The sequence below is a fragment of the Pocillopora verrucosa genome, chromosome 4 (genome assembly GCF_036669915.1).
Source record: "Pocillopora verrucosa isolate sample1 chromosome 4, ASM3666991v2, whole genome shotgun sequence".
In the NCBI taxonomy this organism is placed as follows: domain Eukaryota; kingdom Metazoa; phylum Cnidaria; class Anthozoa; order Scleractinia; family Pocilloporidae; genus Pocillopora; species Pocillopora verrucosa.
In genome coordinates, this window is record NC_089315.1 from 25,621,639 (window position 1) to 25,635,097 (window position 13,459).

At 38.0% G+C, this 13,459-nt stretch overlaps 2 protein-coding genes across 2 annotated transcripts in view; both read right to left on the minus strand.

Moving 5' to 3' along the window:
- LOC131775969 (SURP and G-patch domain-containing protein 1) lies at positions 1-5,517 on the minus strand. Its single transcript, XM_059092096.2, has 7 exons — positions 5,135-5,517; positions 4,861-4,984; positions 3,820-4,129; positions 3,116-3,284; positions 2,008-2,269; positions 942-1,071; positions 1-676 (listed from the first exon to the last, which is right to left on the minus strand). Exons 1-7 carry the CDS (start codon positions 5,502-5,504, stop codon positions 650-652), a joined length of 1,392 nt encoding a protein of 463 aa, XP_058948079.2. The 5' UTR covers positions 5,505-5,517; the 3' UTR covers positions 1-649.
- Positions 5,518-8,098: 2,581 nt separating this feature from the next.
- The window catches only part of LOC131775959 (tetratricopeptide repeat protein 37-like), a 35,213-nt gene continuing 29,852 nt past the window's right edge, over positions 8,099-13,459 (minus strand). The window contains exons 46-54 of the mRNA XM_059092083.2: positions 13,089-13,258; positions 12,449-12,607; positions 11,773-11,861; positions 11,359-11,422; positions 10,855-10,914; positions 10,350-10,426; positions 9,545-9,662; positions 8,558-8,728; positions 8,099-8,337 (exon numbers count right to left, since the gene is read on the minus strand). Coding sequence (XP_058948066.2) covers positions 8,326-8,337; positions 8,558-8,728; positions 9,545-9,662; positions 10,350-10,426; positions 10,855-10,914; positions 11,359-11,422; positions 11,773-11,861; positions 12,449-12,607; positions 13,089-13,258 — 920 coding nt within the window. The 3' untranslated portion in view covers positions 8,099-8,325. The remainder of the gene's footprint in view (positions 8,338-8,557; positions 8,729-9,544; positions 9,663-10,349; positions 10,427-10,854; positions 10,915-11,358; positions 11,423-11,772; positions 11,862-12,448; positions 12,608-13,088; positions 13,259-13,459) is intronic.

Sequence of the window (13,459 nt, forward strand, 5' to 3'; positions counted from 1 at the left end):
TAAGCAAAAAAAAGGACTGTTTATTGTTTACTTGCTGAGTACAAGAGGTTTTTTTGCAATATAATCATTACATGATCTCCTTTTCCTAAACATGATGATCTGGCAAGTTTCAACACTTATTTTTCCCAGAAATTAAAGTAATGGCTATATGCTTGCTACTGTGTAGATTTTCAGACCAATATCCTCGTCATGGTTACTGGTATGCCATCACAAATAAGGAAGATTTGTTTAGGCAAGGTATCATTTACTATTTAGACACACTTTTTTCCCCATATGGCTTACAAGTTTGTTCTTCCTTATTTATTGCTTCTTTTTACCTCTTATAAATACATGAATCAGGCCTGTTTTCCTGTACCTTACAATACAAAACTTCCCTGGGCAAAGACTTCTCACTTCAAGATGAAAGTATTGAAACCTGAAGACCTCAGATTGTCTTTTAAACTAACCATCTTCAGTGGAATTTTCCCAAAAATCTGCATTCTGCCTGTATGAAACATGCTCTTAAAGTTTCTTGAATTATCATAATTACAACAGAATTTTTAACAATTATTGGTCACATGACCAACTGTTGCAACAGACTTATTCAAAATGATTTATCTAAGATGTACAATCATATTTTTCAAGTGAAATACTAAAGGTTTTCCATAATCTAATAGTAGGGTCTTCTAGGGTTATTCTGAAAAAGAAAAAAAAAACACAATGAATTATTTGACATCTGTTCAGGGAGCAATCTGAAATACATATCATGGCTATTCTTATGTCTTAAAAGGAAATTATTTTGACAAGAAAGGGCTGAATGAAACATAATCAAAGAACAGAGAAATTTTGAAATGTTCAATTATTAAAAAATAATGATACTCTTGTTTAAGTCAACCTTAATAAATCAAATACCAAGCACACAACAAATGATTAAAACTTTTAAATAATAGAAGAATTCTTACAAGGGGATTGGGTCTAAATCTGTAAGCTAACATCATCCTCTTGCGATACAAGTCAAACTCGTCGTCATCCCTGTTTATTTCGCCAGGCTTGTCTTCACCCAGACCTCCAATATCCTCTGGTGCACGACCCCTGCCATTGGTGAAACACATACATAGGTACATATTAGCCGATAAATGTGGTTGATATAGTGTTTTTTGGACAAAATGTTAATATGTTTTAAGCCTCTTAAATTGAAACCACAGACTTCACCAAACCTTTTGAAGCTTGTGCTAACATATAGAAACATTACTCTATTATAAAACAGGTAATTAATGACTACATAGCCTAAAAGCCATGTGAGCCTAGAGGTTTCAGTGCTTCAGTTTACCCTATTTATCAATACTTTGAAGCCACGAGGAGTGTTTCTTTGCCTCCTTTCAATGGCACAAACATGCAGTGTAGTATTTGTTGAAATTTCTGCAACAGTTTACTCCTTAGCCAGCTCCAGGTATTAAATTGGAGGGAGGGAGTGTGAAATGAAAATTAAAAGCATGATGGAAGACTTCTTTATTTACAAAACCTTCTTTATTCTTTGTGTGTATCTTTTATGTTTCTATATTTCTTAGTCAATTTTTTTTTTTAAATTTTCAGCTTTAATATCCAGTAGATAAAGTTTCATTTTTAACATTGTATTGTACAATTGAAAATTTTACATACTGGATAATTGGGAAATGTAAGTCAAAATGTTCTTACTTTTATTTCCATGATTATTAATATTTAAAAGGAGAGTTATATTTTTTGCTCTAGAACAAAGTGATTTGACTAGGGGTGAAACATGAATCTCTTGAGGCCTGCTACAGGTTATTAACCACCTGACCACCACATTGTCCATAATCAACATTGACATTGTTACATTTTCTTTTACCAAATTAATTACACAGATTAAAATACTGACGAAATATCACCAACAGGGCAGCAACAACAACATGATTTTCAAAAAACAGTAGACTTTCTAAGCCTGAAATTTTTTTCCTTATGAAATATCAATACACATGAAAAGAGTAAGTGCAGTGTTCCATACTGTACCTATTCACAGGTGCTGTGATCCCCTGTCCTTGAGATCCAAGTCCCATCCCTTCCTTCCATCCAGCTTGTTGCAGCATTTTGTACCCAATGTTGCTCTCTGTTATCTTATGCTCAGCATAGTCAGAGAAATCAAAGCTGTCCAATGACGACTCCCCTTTCACAGCTTTGACTTTGGCTGTAAACTTTTTCAGTTCTTCTGGAGGAAGGAAGTCACCAAGGTGATGTTTGCCCTTTCCTTTCTCGGTGAGTTCTTTTGCTTTTTCTAAAGCAATGAAAATTTTGATGAAAGCTTCATATTACTCTATCTATACAAGGTTTGACTCTATGTTAACCCTTTCACTCCCACAAGTGACCAAGACAGAATTTCTCCTTACAATATCAATACAATATCAAACAGGCAGGTGATGAGAATAGAGAAGAATATCAATTATGGGATTATTAGTTGATCCAATACCAAATTCTCTGAACTAACATCATAAGAATTGTATGGCAGATAGTAAGAAGAATTACTAATAAGATCTTGGGAGTGAAAGGGTTGACTCTTTCATGCCCAAGATCTAAATGTTTTCCACACTAAAATTTGGCACACATTGAATACAACTTAACCCTTTAACCTCCAGCTGTTTTTACTGGCATCATAAAAATGACTAAAAATGTCCAAGCATAGCTCACTGCTTGCAATGATGACATAACTACAGAGATTGTGTGAAACATTTCTGAAATGTTCTTCTGTATGATACCATTAATTCAGTAGATTAACAACCTCATAAACACAGGTAATAATTCACTTGTCATAATCCCTGATCCCTTCAAAGAGTCATTTACGATTTCATCTCAGCTAAACAAATTGCACAATGATTGAACTGTTACTTTTAATGGTAAACAATAGCAATGCTACTTTTAGAAGTTGACAGACTGGTTGCCACTGCAACATAAAATGAAGTGACTGTCATTAAAAAAAAAAAAAAATTTTCAATCAATAAAAGACCATCAACTAAAATCTCAAAACCAACCAAAAAGAAAAAAAACATTATATGAAGCTCAGTTACAAAAATAAACTCCAGATCTCAAAAGTGTAAGGTAAAAGTAACAGAAAGGTTTTCCCAACCTATTGTTTTGCTCATTTCCTTTTTTCTTCTTTTATGTTCCCATGTGCCACCATCTATGTCCTCATCTGAATCATACTCATACTTTGGTTTGTCTTCGTCTTGCTTTATTGCTGCACTGGCCTGACCAGCTGTGCGTTGAGCTAATATTCTCATGTACATCTCTTGAATCTACAACCACAAAAAAAAAAAAATCATTGGTATCTTTGGTCCAGTAGTTCTAAATAAGCAACACAATGAAAACATTTTGAACCATGCAATTACAGGAGAAATCCATGTTTAGAGATGCTTTTGGGGACCTTAACCACACCAAATTTGCAATGGAAACCAGGATGTGGCAAAACAAAAGATCTAGTGGGCAAAACAACTGCTCAACATGTGCGTATAAAAATTTGTATATTTTGTAGTCATCCTCTGCAAAACAACATCATAACATCACCAAAATTTGCATGGAACTCAACACTGCCCACAAACATTATGCTGCAGTTAAGATGGGGTGCTATCATTTAACACAGCCAGCTTTTTTCCAAATCCTAACTAATAATATTCATTCATTTCTTAATCAACATCTCCCCGTGTTGCTTTCCATACCACTTAAGATTCTTCATATCTTTCACACGCAAAATTATGGACAAAGAACAGTGTTCTCATGAATACTTATTTTTTCCACATTTATCAAAGCATAACAGCTTTCCTCAGTTATTACCTCTTGCTGTTCTTTAATCTGTTTCTGACGTTCTTCTTCCTCCTTATTACTCATTGGTATGCTGTGCTCAATTTCTGCTGCCACAGCCAAAGCAGCAGCAACTGCTGCATCACTGTTAGAAGATGATGATGAGCCAGCTGATTTTGGAGGATTTGGATCCCACCTGCTTTTCCTTTTCCTCTTTTGCATTCCAGTGCTTGCACTGTGCTCACTGTCTACACCTTTGCTGGCTCCTTGCCCTGCACTTCTTAAACATCTAACAAGATTTTTGTAGTATTTGTGACCTTGACTATTGACATCAAACAAAAAGCTGTAGGGAAAAATAAAAGAAAATAAACAAAAGCAGTTTTTGAAGAGTTCTTGTAATAATTATTTTCTCAGTTTACAATGATTTATTTCATATCTAAGTTTTTGTCATGCTTAGTAGATTTATATCCACTCTTTGACTGATGGTACCCCTTGTGAATGATGACAAATTGATAGATTCTCCTTTGTAATTAGCCCTTTTTATTCTTGTAAATCACATGGGGAACTTCAACCTCCATTATGAGCACCTCAAAACACACTCCTTTCTTAGCATCATGTGAGATTCCCTGCACATATTTGTAAACAAAATTCAAGACTTTCCCAAGAATTTTTTCTGTCATTGTTTCCATTTTCTAGACTTCATAATAAAACAGGGGAGTAAATAAAGATTACATCCACCTTGTTGGCACTCTGAGGAATGAGATATGACACATAATATGATAAGCTGAATTATGCACACATTCTGATTGCTTTTTACTCGAGAAATACTTGAGGACATACACAACATATGCATCACCATTAACAACATCTTGCTTTTATATCATATAAAGTAAAGGGATTCTGTGTTGCCATAGGTCTTTACAGAAATAGATCACAGAAGACCTAAAAATGTGGTAAGAACATCAGTGACACATCTAGCTGCGCCTTTTGTTTTCACCACAGTTTGGTGTCATTCATGATCTACTTCTGATGCATGGTAGCATGGAATCTATTCGTTAGTTATGACAAACCTACCTATAATTTGGGTTGTTTGAGTTGTCCTGTATAGCGATACGTTCCACCTGATCGCCTCCTCGCACAACTCTGGCGGCCAGAACTTCAATGACATCGAGCATTTCCTTGTCCTCTGGTGGGGGAACTTAATTATACCGCTCATCAGAACATTTTCTAGCATTTAGCGAGATCAAAATTACACCATACTGAAACATTAGCTCGTTTGGTAACGCTCAGCTATCGAGATCACCTCAGAAACTACGAAGCGAAAGCTTCGAAATGAAATTCAAATTACCATTTTCTTCCACTTCTTCCGGATCCTCGAATACCTCGGGCCTGGCGGAAACAGGTTTAACTGGTGTAGATTTTTTAACTGTTGTTAGCTTCATGCTCACAGTTGGACGAGTTTCTGGGCCTGTGATAGTTGCGGTTGAAGTGGAAGGACTGGATGTACTTCGTTGTTGCATGGCTTGAAAGCGAGCTAGGAAATTGCCATCGTTCAGAAACATTGGACCCACCCGAGAAGCCGTTGGTGTATTCCCATCGCTAGAGGGTGGAAGGGGTGGTGGTTTGTCTTTATCGATTTTCTTTTTCTCCGCAATACGACGGAGAAGTTCTTGCTTTTTATCTTCGACTTGTTTCTGACGGTCATCCATAGACGCCATCTTATTTCTGTCAAGTAATTCCTTACCCATAAGGCTATGGGCACCTGGTAACCATGCAGCGCATCAAATTTAGGTGGTTCTGACCTTTCCGGACATTTTGCAGAAGAGCGAATCCAAGGCTCGCGCTTAAAGCTGCCCAAAGACTGTAATTGGGAGATTAAAAATGATTACAAGCTTTTTAAGAATTTCGCGAATGGCCGGAACTGCTAACCAACCCTGGCGGAACCAATTCACAATTTCAGGGAGCGGCTAACGTTGAGTTGCAAAATTTTCCAAAGGGCCGTGCAAGTATCGGTAAATTCACGATGTTATTTTGCAAAGGACCACAAGAATATTCACAAAATTTAAAATGCACGAGCTGACAAAAGTTGTTCAGGTCCCAGTTGTACGAATGATGGATAACGCTATCCATTGGATAAATCTCTATCCGATGAATAGTACGTTTTATTAACACTTATCCGCTGGATAGCGATTTTCTGTTGAATAGTGTTATCCATCATTCGTACAACTGGGCTCTTTGTTTCGTTTCAGGTCAACTCACCACCACTACAAACTCGCCACCACCATTGAGAGTCGACACACCACCGTATCGGTGGTAAATTGAGTTCGCAAACTGCACGTAAACTGGTCATAATCTTCATGATATAAACATGTTTTGTTTCATTTCATGTAACACTGAAACTCGCTATTCTTCTTTCTTTTAACGATTAACGTTCTATAATTGAGGTACAACACATAAAATCTTAGTCAATTTGCCACTGGTGGCGAGTTGACTCTCAGTAGTGGTGGCGAATTGACCGGATACTCTATGTTTATTTCACTGTTTGTTTTGCCACGTTCTCGTTATTCTCATTGTCATGGTTTGCCAAAGAACACTATCACCGAATTTGAGACGGCTTTGAAAACCCAACAGCTCTTTAGGTTGGCGTGTGTTACTGGCCAGCGGAAAAAAAATCGCACAAGCTGTTGGTGGGCTCGGATCGAGGCTACAGTGCGAACTCGAAATTTATGCAAATATTAACAGCAAAAGTTTTTCATACTTGAGAAACAAGGTGGAAACATCTTTGTTACACCACGCAATTCATTGTTGCAGCATATCATGCCTAAAAAAGATAAAACCAAAAAAATTCTGAAAAGGGCCAAAAGAATATAATAATAATTATAATAATAAAAAAAATTACGTAGCCGACGAAAAACTGTAATTTTTTCGGTGGTTGCCTTTTCGTGATGTGAAAAGTGCTGTTGCTGTATATTTTAAAATGTCTTCTTACAGACGAAAACATAGAAATTATGATAAGAAAATCCAAGTTTTTAATTGGTTAGTACATGGGTTGAAATTATCATAATTCCAGCCTTGATAACCAATTCTTCGTACGACTATTTTTCCCTGAACATATACTACGACAGCGCAAAGCATGAAAATTCTTGCTGCTATTCCTTTCCTGCTCGTACTCGATAATGGTAAGTAATTATTTCACTTTATCATCCGCGGCTTGCAAAGTTAAAAAAAAAATTCCTAATACACCATACGACGCAAAAATGTAAATATTGACGGTAGATTTACATTCTCAACTTGATTTATTTAAGAAATATGCGACCAAGACTTTATTCTGCACAGAAACTGTTCATATACCTAGTTTTCCAGTCTGTTTATCATAGCGTAACTTTCTCTGATTACCGTTTTCTTCGTAATTGTGTTATATTTAGTCTACCTAGTACTTTAAACTCCATGAATATGTTCCTTGCAAGGACGATATTTCTAATCTCGTTTGAATTTTGGTCACTTTATGGAGAATAAATCTGCGAAGAACGCTGTTAATGCCAGCTCAAACATATTTCAACTGATTAGTTACCAGAGTACGTAGTTTGGCTGTTCGGTGTTTAGCCGGTAGAGTCTGGGTTTGAAAGAGCCTCTACGTTAACTCAAATTGTTGGTCAGTGGAGTCGATCACTGAAGAAATGAGGCAGGCGGGAAAATGACAGGAGTCTGGGAACAAAAAAATTACTCTATCCAACTGATTCCCAGACGGACGCCAGTTTTAATGACTAACACGACCGTACATTTACAGTGCGCGGTTTGAAGTGCTTTCATTGTATGAGTGTCAATAGCTGGGAAGAATGTAATAGAGATCAAAAAGTTCAGGATTACCCAGCACATTATACAACCTGCCTCAACGCAACCGTTACACTGCCACCGCACACTGGCGCCGAAACCAAGCAGTACATCAGAGGATGCAATATACATTGACTATGTAAGAGACTAGAGCGAGCGACTGAAGAGTGCAAGAAGCTGATGGAGTACTTTTCTCGAGGCGAAAACATTACGTGTGACGCAACTTGCAGTACGAAAGACCTATGTAACGAGTCTGCAGTAATGATGACCAGCTCTATCATGCTGATAGCATGCGTGACATGGGTGTTGACTCGTTAGGCGAAGCTTGAAGAGGATATGTTTTAATAATTTATTCAATTACAGGGTAAATATTTCGATAGGGGATCCGGCATCGCAGTTACTCAAAGAAAGTGTGAAAATAGAGCCTACGAAAAATTCAAGGTCAACTTATAAATATTGTCAGGACACAATAACAGCAAAATAAAATCTTTGGTGTATTTGATTATTCTCAAGCCATCGAGAATTAAATATCTCTTACTGTATTTTTATCATGCACAACGTTCTGGCCTAGCCACCATCGATGTACTTTTAGAGTCTTTATTCACAATTGTTTTTCGTTTGCGAAACAAGGACCTATGCTTACGAAATTCTTGATAATCTCCTATGAAAATTGAAATACGGCAATTGCTTAAAAGAGAGCATTTTAGCCTATGTGTAGCCATCCCCCCCCCCCCCCCCCAAGGTGAGACGGAAGCGAGGGTTCCTTCGCAATTTGAATTATGAATTTAAGTAAAACATTGTTATGAAAACCTCTTAACTTTTTACTCTTTAAATGTTCCGCATCTCAGGAATATTTGGCAAGTGGTCATTCCAATTTTCCCCTAATTTTTATCAACAGTGGATTTGAAGTAGGACATTTTGTCTTTTCTTTGTGTTCTCAAGAGTATTCTTTCAAGGAACTCCAAAATATTTGTTTTGATGGGTTCACGTGAACACATCTTTCCATCAGACGTTTTTTAGCTGCCTTAAGCAGGTCTCCTTCCTCGGCAAGGCGGTAATAAATCAAATCTAATCTCTTGTTACCATGGAACTTGGCTTCAGAAACGAGACCCTACAAGAGTGGTAAAATCAAGAAAAAGGTAAGTAAAATCAGCCTGACATCAAGTTCTAAAGAAATTTTGGTACTGCGTCGGTGGGGAGTTTAGCAGGATAATTTGGTTTGATCTACTAAGTTCATCATGTAAATTAGCCACCCGACACAGTTTTTAAAGTTTCGAGTTTTAGTCATTCGTCATGGCCCTTCCCTGAGCCTATCATTCGAAGGCCTACCGCTCGAAAAGTCAGCTTCGGAAACTCTCTACAGAGGCCAATTTTCATTATCGACTCAGTTGATGAAACCAGTTCAGCATGTACTAATCGGGAGCGCATTAAACACAAGGCACAAGGGTAGTGAAATCATGGCGTCGTTTGTGGGGTAGAGATTCGAGGATCTATATTTCAGTTTTACGCTGTAATTAGTCTCTTTCTCTTGCGTGTTTCGCAGCTACGTGAACAACAAGCCATAAACAAAGTTGGGGAAGGGTGGAACATGAAATTCTACGAGAGGAGGCAGTAAAAAAAAGTTGAAAAGCGCGCAACCCATACACAACAACAACAAAAGAAACAATGGCCTAGAAATTAGTTTTAAAGACCTAATATGAAAAAGGAAACACCCTCTAACTATGCCCATTTATGAGAGCTACGACCTCGTAACAAATTTTTTTAAAACAGTCCCAAGCAGAAATTTTAGTCATCTCGAGCCGAAAAAAATCGCCAATCTTGCAAAATCTTCAGCACAGTAGCCTCCCTCATGGACTTTTGTCCACAGCCGCTGTAACGACCTTCCTATGACGTAGTGAATTGGAAAGATTGTGTCAGAGCTATCTACCTGGGCAGCGGAAAGATCTTTCTTCTTCAAATAAATTGAGAGCAGCCAGTACTGAGCTATCGAAGAGCCAGAAGCTGTGTCAGAGTCTAGCACATGTTGGAAAGCTCTTCTAGATGCCCTGCAAAGAGAGGACAAGACAATACTCGATTAGCATGGAATATATTTGAGAAAATAGAAATTAAAAAGAAACTTTTCCATTAGAAGAGGTTTGACAACAACAACAGACACAAAAAGTAAATGTTTCATCGAAAAAATAAACTATCCTATTTGAGAAGCAATTTTAACAGCTCTCCTTAGAGAATTTGATCTCTTATCGCCGGAAGTAATTAGAAATGGCCGGAAGTAGCTAGAGATGGCCGGAAGTAGTTAGAGATGGCCGGAAGTAAGAGGCTCTTATTTCATTGTCTTAATTACACAACATTTACAGTGCAGATATCACTTCATAAAAAATAATTCTTGCAACAAGTACATTTATTTCCCTTTGGTTATTTGGCATAATAAGAGTTGAATTCTGGCAAATTCTGCTCCCTTCTCCAACCAGCTTTTTTCAAAACGTACCTGACCCTTAACATGCTAAATGAACCCTTTACACCCTAACATCAGTATGCATATTCTCCATACTGTTCTCTATACATTTCCTAATGTGCTGGAAAGGAGAATTTGTTTAACAATCAAGAAGTTCTTCAGTTTATGATCATTTCCTTTATTCTCACGACCTTAATGTTAAATTCATGGGTGATATTGAAAGGAGAAATTAGATGCTAGTTACTCTCAGGGATTAAAGGGTAAAGAGAAGTTTCCTTACCTCGCGTTGTTTTGAAGAAAATGAACGATCCCTTGAATAAGATAGGCAGCTGAAATACTTGAATTCAATTTCAGGACCTGGAAATAAACCATCCATACATTGAAGTACTTTAGAGCCCATAGCTATTAACCTCATCCTTTAAAATCATGCCCAAGAGTCCCGCATCTCTACTTTTGAAAAGAAATTAAATTTTTCTTTCCTTAATTATTCTTATTTGAATCGTAGTTTTCGTTGCCCTTTCTTCATTCAGAGGATTTCCAGCTATGTCAAAAGTGATATGGCACCGAGTTGGTTTTTTCTTCGTTACGCTGTGTGACTGGTCTGGAAAAAAACTCGCGTTACATTTTGAACCAATAAGATGAAACTCTAAAACCAATCTGGTTTTTCTCGACGTTAGGCCGTTTGCTCGTTTTCGCTTCGAGTTTCAATTTACTATTTTGATATTTACCGCTTTTGTTCCAAATGTTCATTAAGGAAACATCATATGGGCAAAATTGTTACAAACCTCGTTTGAAGCTTCAAGTGAAAGATCCATCCAGCGGTCTCGGTCAGCGGTCTGCGACTTCTAGAAGAAAAAACAGGAAGTTGACGAACACACCAACAAACACAAAACCAACGATGCGATGCAGTATGCTGACGCTAAAAGGGAAGAAATACAGTGACAAGATATGAAAGAAGGCTTAAACCCATCCTACGATCCATATCATAAACCCCCGACTTAGTTGTTCCAGTTTTCCTTTTAAATTCATAAATGACGTGATACATCATAAAGCAACGCTTTGCCAAAACGCGTTCCCTGGATTATGTTTGATACTGCTATTAAGAAGTTGAAATGGTTCTGAAAATACTCAGGGGTTCCTTAAATTTCACGATGATTTTGACTAAAATGACTAAGAAAATCACAGTGTATCTTCTTGAACCGGTTGTGAGTTCTAAAGACGACTCTTGTAAAATTCGAGTATCACAGTTACCACATTAGTCGGCAGTGGTAGGCATACCATGTACATACCTGTACTATTTGGACGGCTAACAACGCCAGTCTTATCAAAGGAACAGTTCGCCAGCTTTGAGCCCTTAAAAAAGTTAAAAGTTTGTAATCAACTGCACATTTCAAACTCCACAGATCACTGATATGGAAAATGAACTTTTTAACTCTTTGCTCGACCGAGGCGCTCATAGAGGTTGCGCAGCGGTGCTGCGTGCACCAAAGCGCAAGTTTCATACGGGAGTGGGAGATCTTCTAGACCGATCAATTTTTGCAACAAATTCGTGGCACACAGTCTCACAACAGCCGTGTCGTGGTTTGTTCTGCATTTGACGATGCAGAGATATTTGGCGGTGGCAAAGGAATCTGAGCTAGTGCACCTTTCCTAGTTTTCAGATCCATGAACTTACTCATAGTAAGTGTTCCTAATTTTCTTACCTGCTGTCCATTCCCGCCTGCAGACACTTTCGATAGCAAAGCTCAGCCGCCATTGATGCGCCTTGATCAGCTTGGACTTGCGCTAAAACCTGTTAAAAAGACAAATAACGGTTTCAGAGGGGTGTAAAGGAGGACTGAGGAAAATATCGCAATGCATAAGTGGGATATCAAGGTAAAAAATCAGCAAGCTGCTTGAAGCGCGGGAAAAAAGCGGGTAACCATGTCGCGATTGATTTAAGTCTTTGATCTGATTGGTCGAGTAGGTGGTATGAGCTTTCTGGACTAATCACAGAGCGAGATGTAGCATAAATAATTGTACCAATTGACTGACTTTGGTCGGGCCGGACGGGAAACTATTTGGTAAGAGGTCATTACGAACGGACCGTGCGTCACTGCTCGAGAAACGAGACTAACTTTCTCCTTTATGTTTTCCTTTAAGTTGAACTTTTTAAAATGTTTTCTTTTCTTGCAACAAAGCTGTACGAGCGCGGAACTGAACGTCTTTTTCTGGACCGGCTAACGTCAAGACCTCGGCTTTCATAGTGGTTTTCTAAAGGATTGTGTAGGCGGTTCTTGACGGGTCACGTGATAAACAATCTTATACTTCTCCCGAGACTCAAATGAAAATCACTCCCAACTTATGGAACGGAAAATGAGACTTCAGTTGCAACGTTACCTGCCAGGCATTTGATGAATGCGTTGGACTGGACAATAGGGATGTTTGTAACATGTTTAGCCCAGTATCCACAGTTTCTCCGCTGGCCAGTAGCACTTGAGCCTTTAAGAAGTGGAGTTGAGCGGAGATTTGTGGTACCGAACTGTACACCAATAACGCCTGCAAGATAAAAAGCAAGGATTAGATCTACCGATTGTTAAAAATAATAAAAAAAACATAGGCTGTATTACTGTAAGATGAAATTCGTCATATCAAGTAAAGTATGTGCAACTAAGACTTCTATTTACCATTTGCGTAACAAGACTAAGATTACTCAAATCTCACTTGACATACAAATAACATAGTTTGAAAGGTCCTGCATGAGAGGATGGTGCGAGATTTTGGGACCAATAACATAGCAAAGTTAAAGTAATTTTCATTCATGTGGAATATCTGCAAATTAGCTGATGTGTCATTTCATTATGTAATGTCACACCTGAATAGCTTAGTCTATGACACAACAAACTTATATTGTATTGTATTGTAAAGTAATGCAAAAACAAAACGTTTTCGTCTTACTTTCGACACTCAATCTAAATTTTCTCCCATAACAGAAGTGTGAAGTAGAATAAACAGGAGGGATTCACCAAGTCTCACCTACCTTGTCAACAAGTTCAGCCGCCTCTTGTTGCCGTCCAGCATGCAGGAGACAGTAACCATGGTGAATAATGGCCCAGGACTGCAGGGTCTCCAGATGACTAGTCCGTAACTTAACAAGGGCAGGCAGCTGATGATCAGATAGGGACTTCAGAGCACCTACCTGCCCGTGAGCTGTACCATAAAACAATATAAGGGTGAAACAAGGCAGCAAAAACCCCCCTTGCGCAAGGTAGCTTAGACATTTTCCACTCGGCAACCATTAGATTATGAGCTCAAAATTTCTGAGCACTGAAATCCAGAGTGAGTAATCTAATTATTTAAATATAAATCTACCAGCCAGTCCAGGTCGTGGTTTTAGATAATCAACCGACC

Excerpts from the sequence above, each read along its gene's own strand:
- LOC131775969 (XM_059092096.2), bottom strand. The coding sequence starts at position 5,504 with ATGGCGTCTATGGATGACCGTCAGAAACAAGTCGAAGATAAAAAGCAA. Across the intron at positions 3,285-3,819 it reads AGATTAAAGAACAGCAAGAG|ATTCAAGAGATGTACATGAG; the intron begins GTAATAACTGAG and ends TTGTGGTTGTAG. Across the intron at positions 1,072-2,007 it reads ATCACAGCACCTGTGAATAG|GGGTCGTGCACCAGAGGATA; the intron begins GTACAGTATGGA and ends CACCAATGGCAG.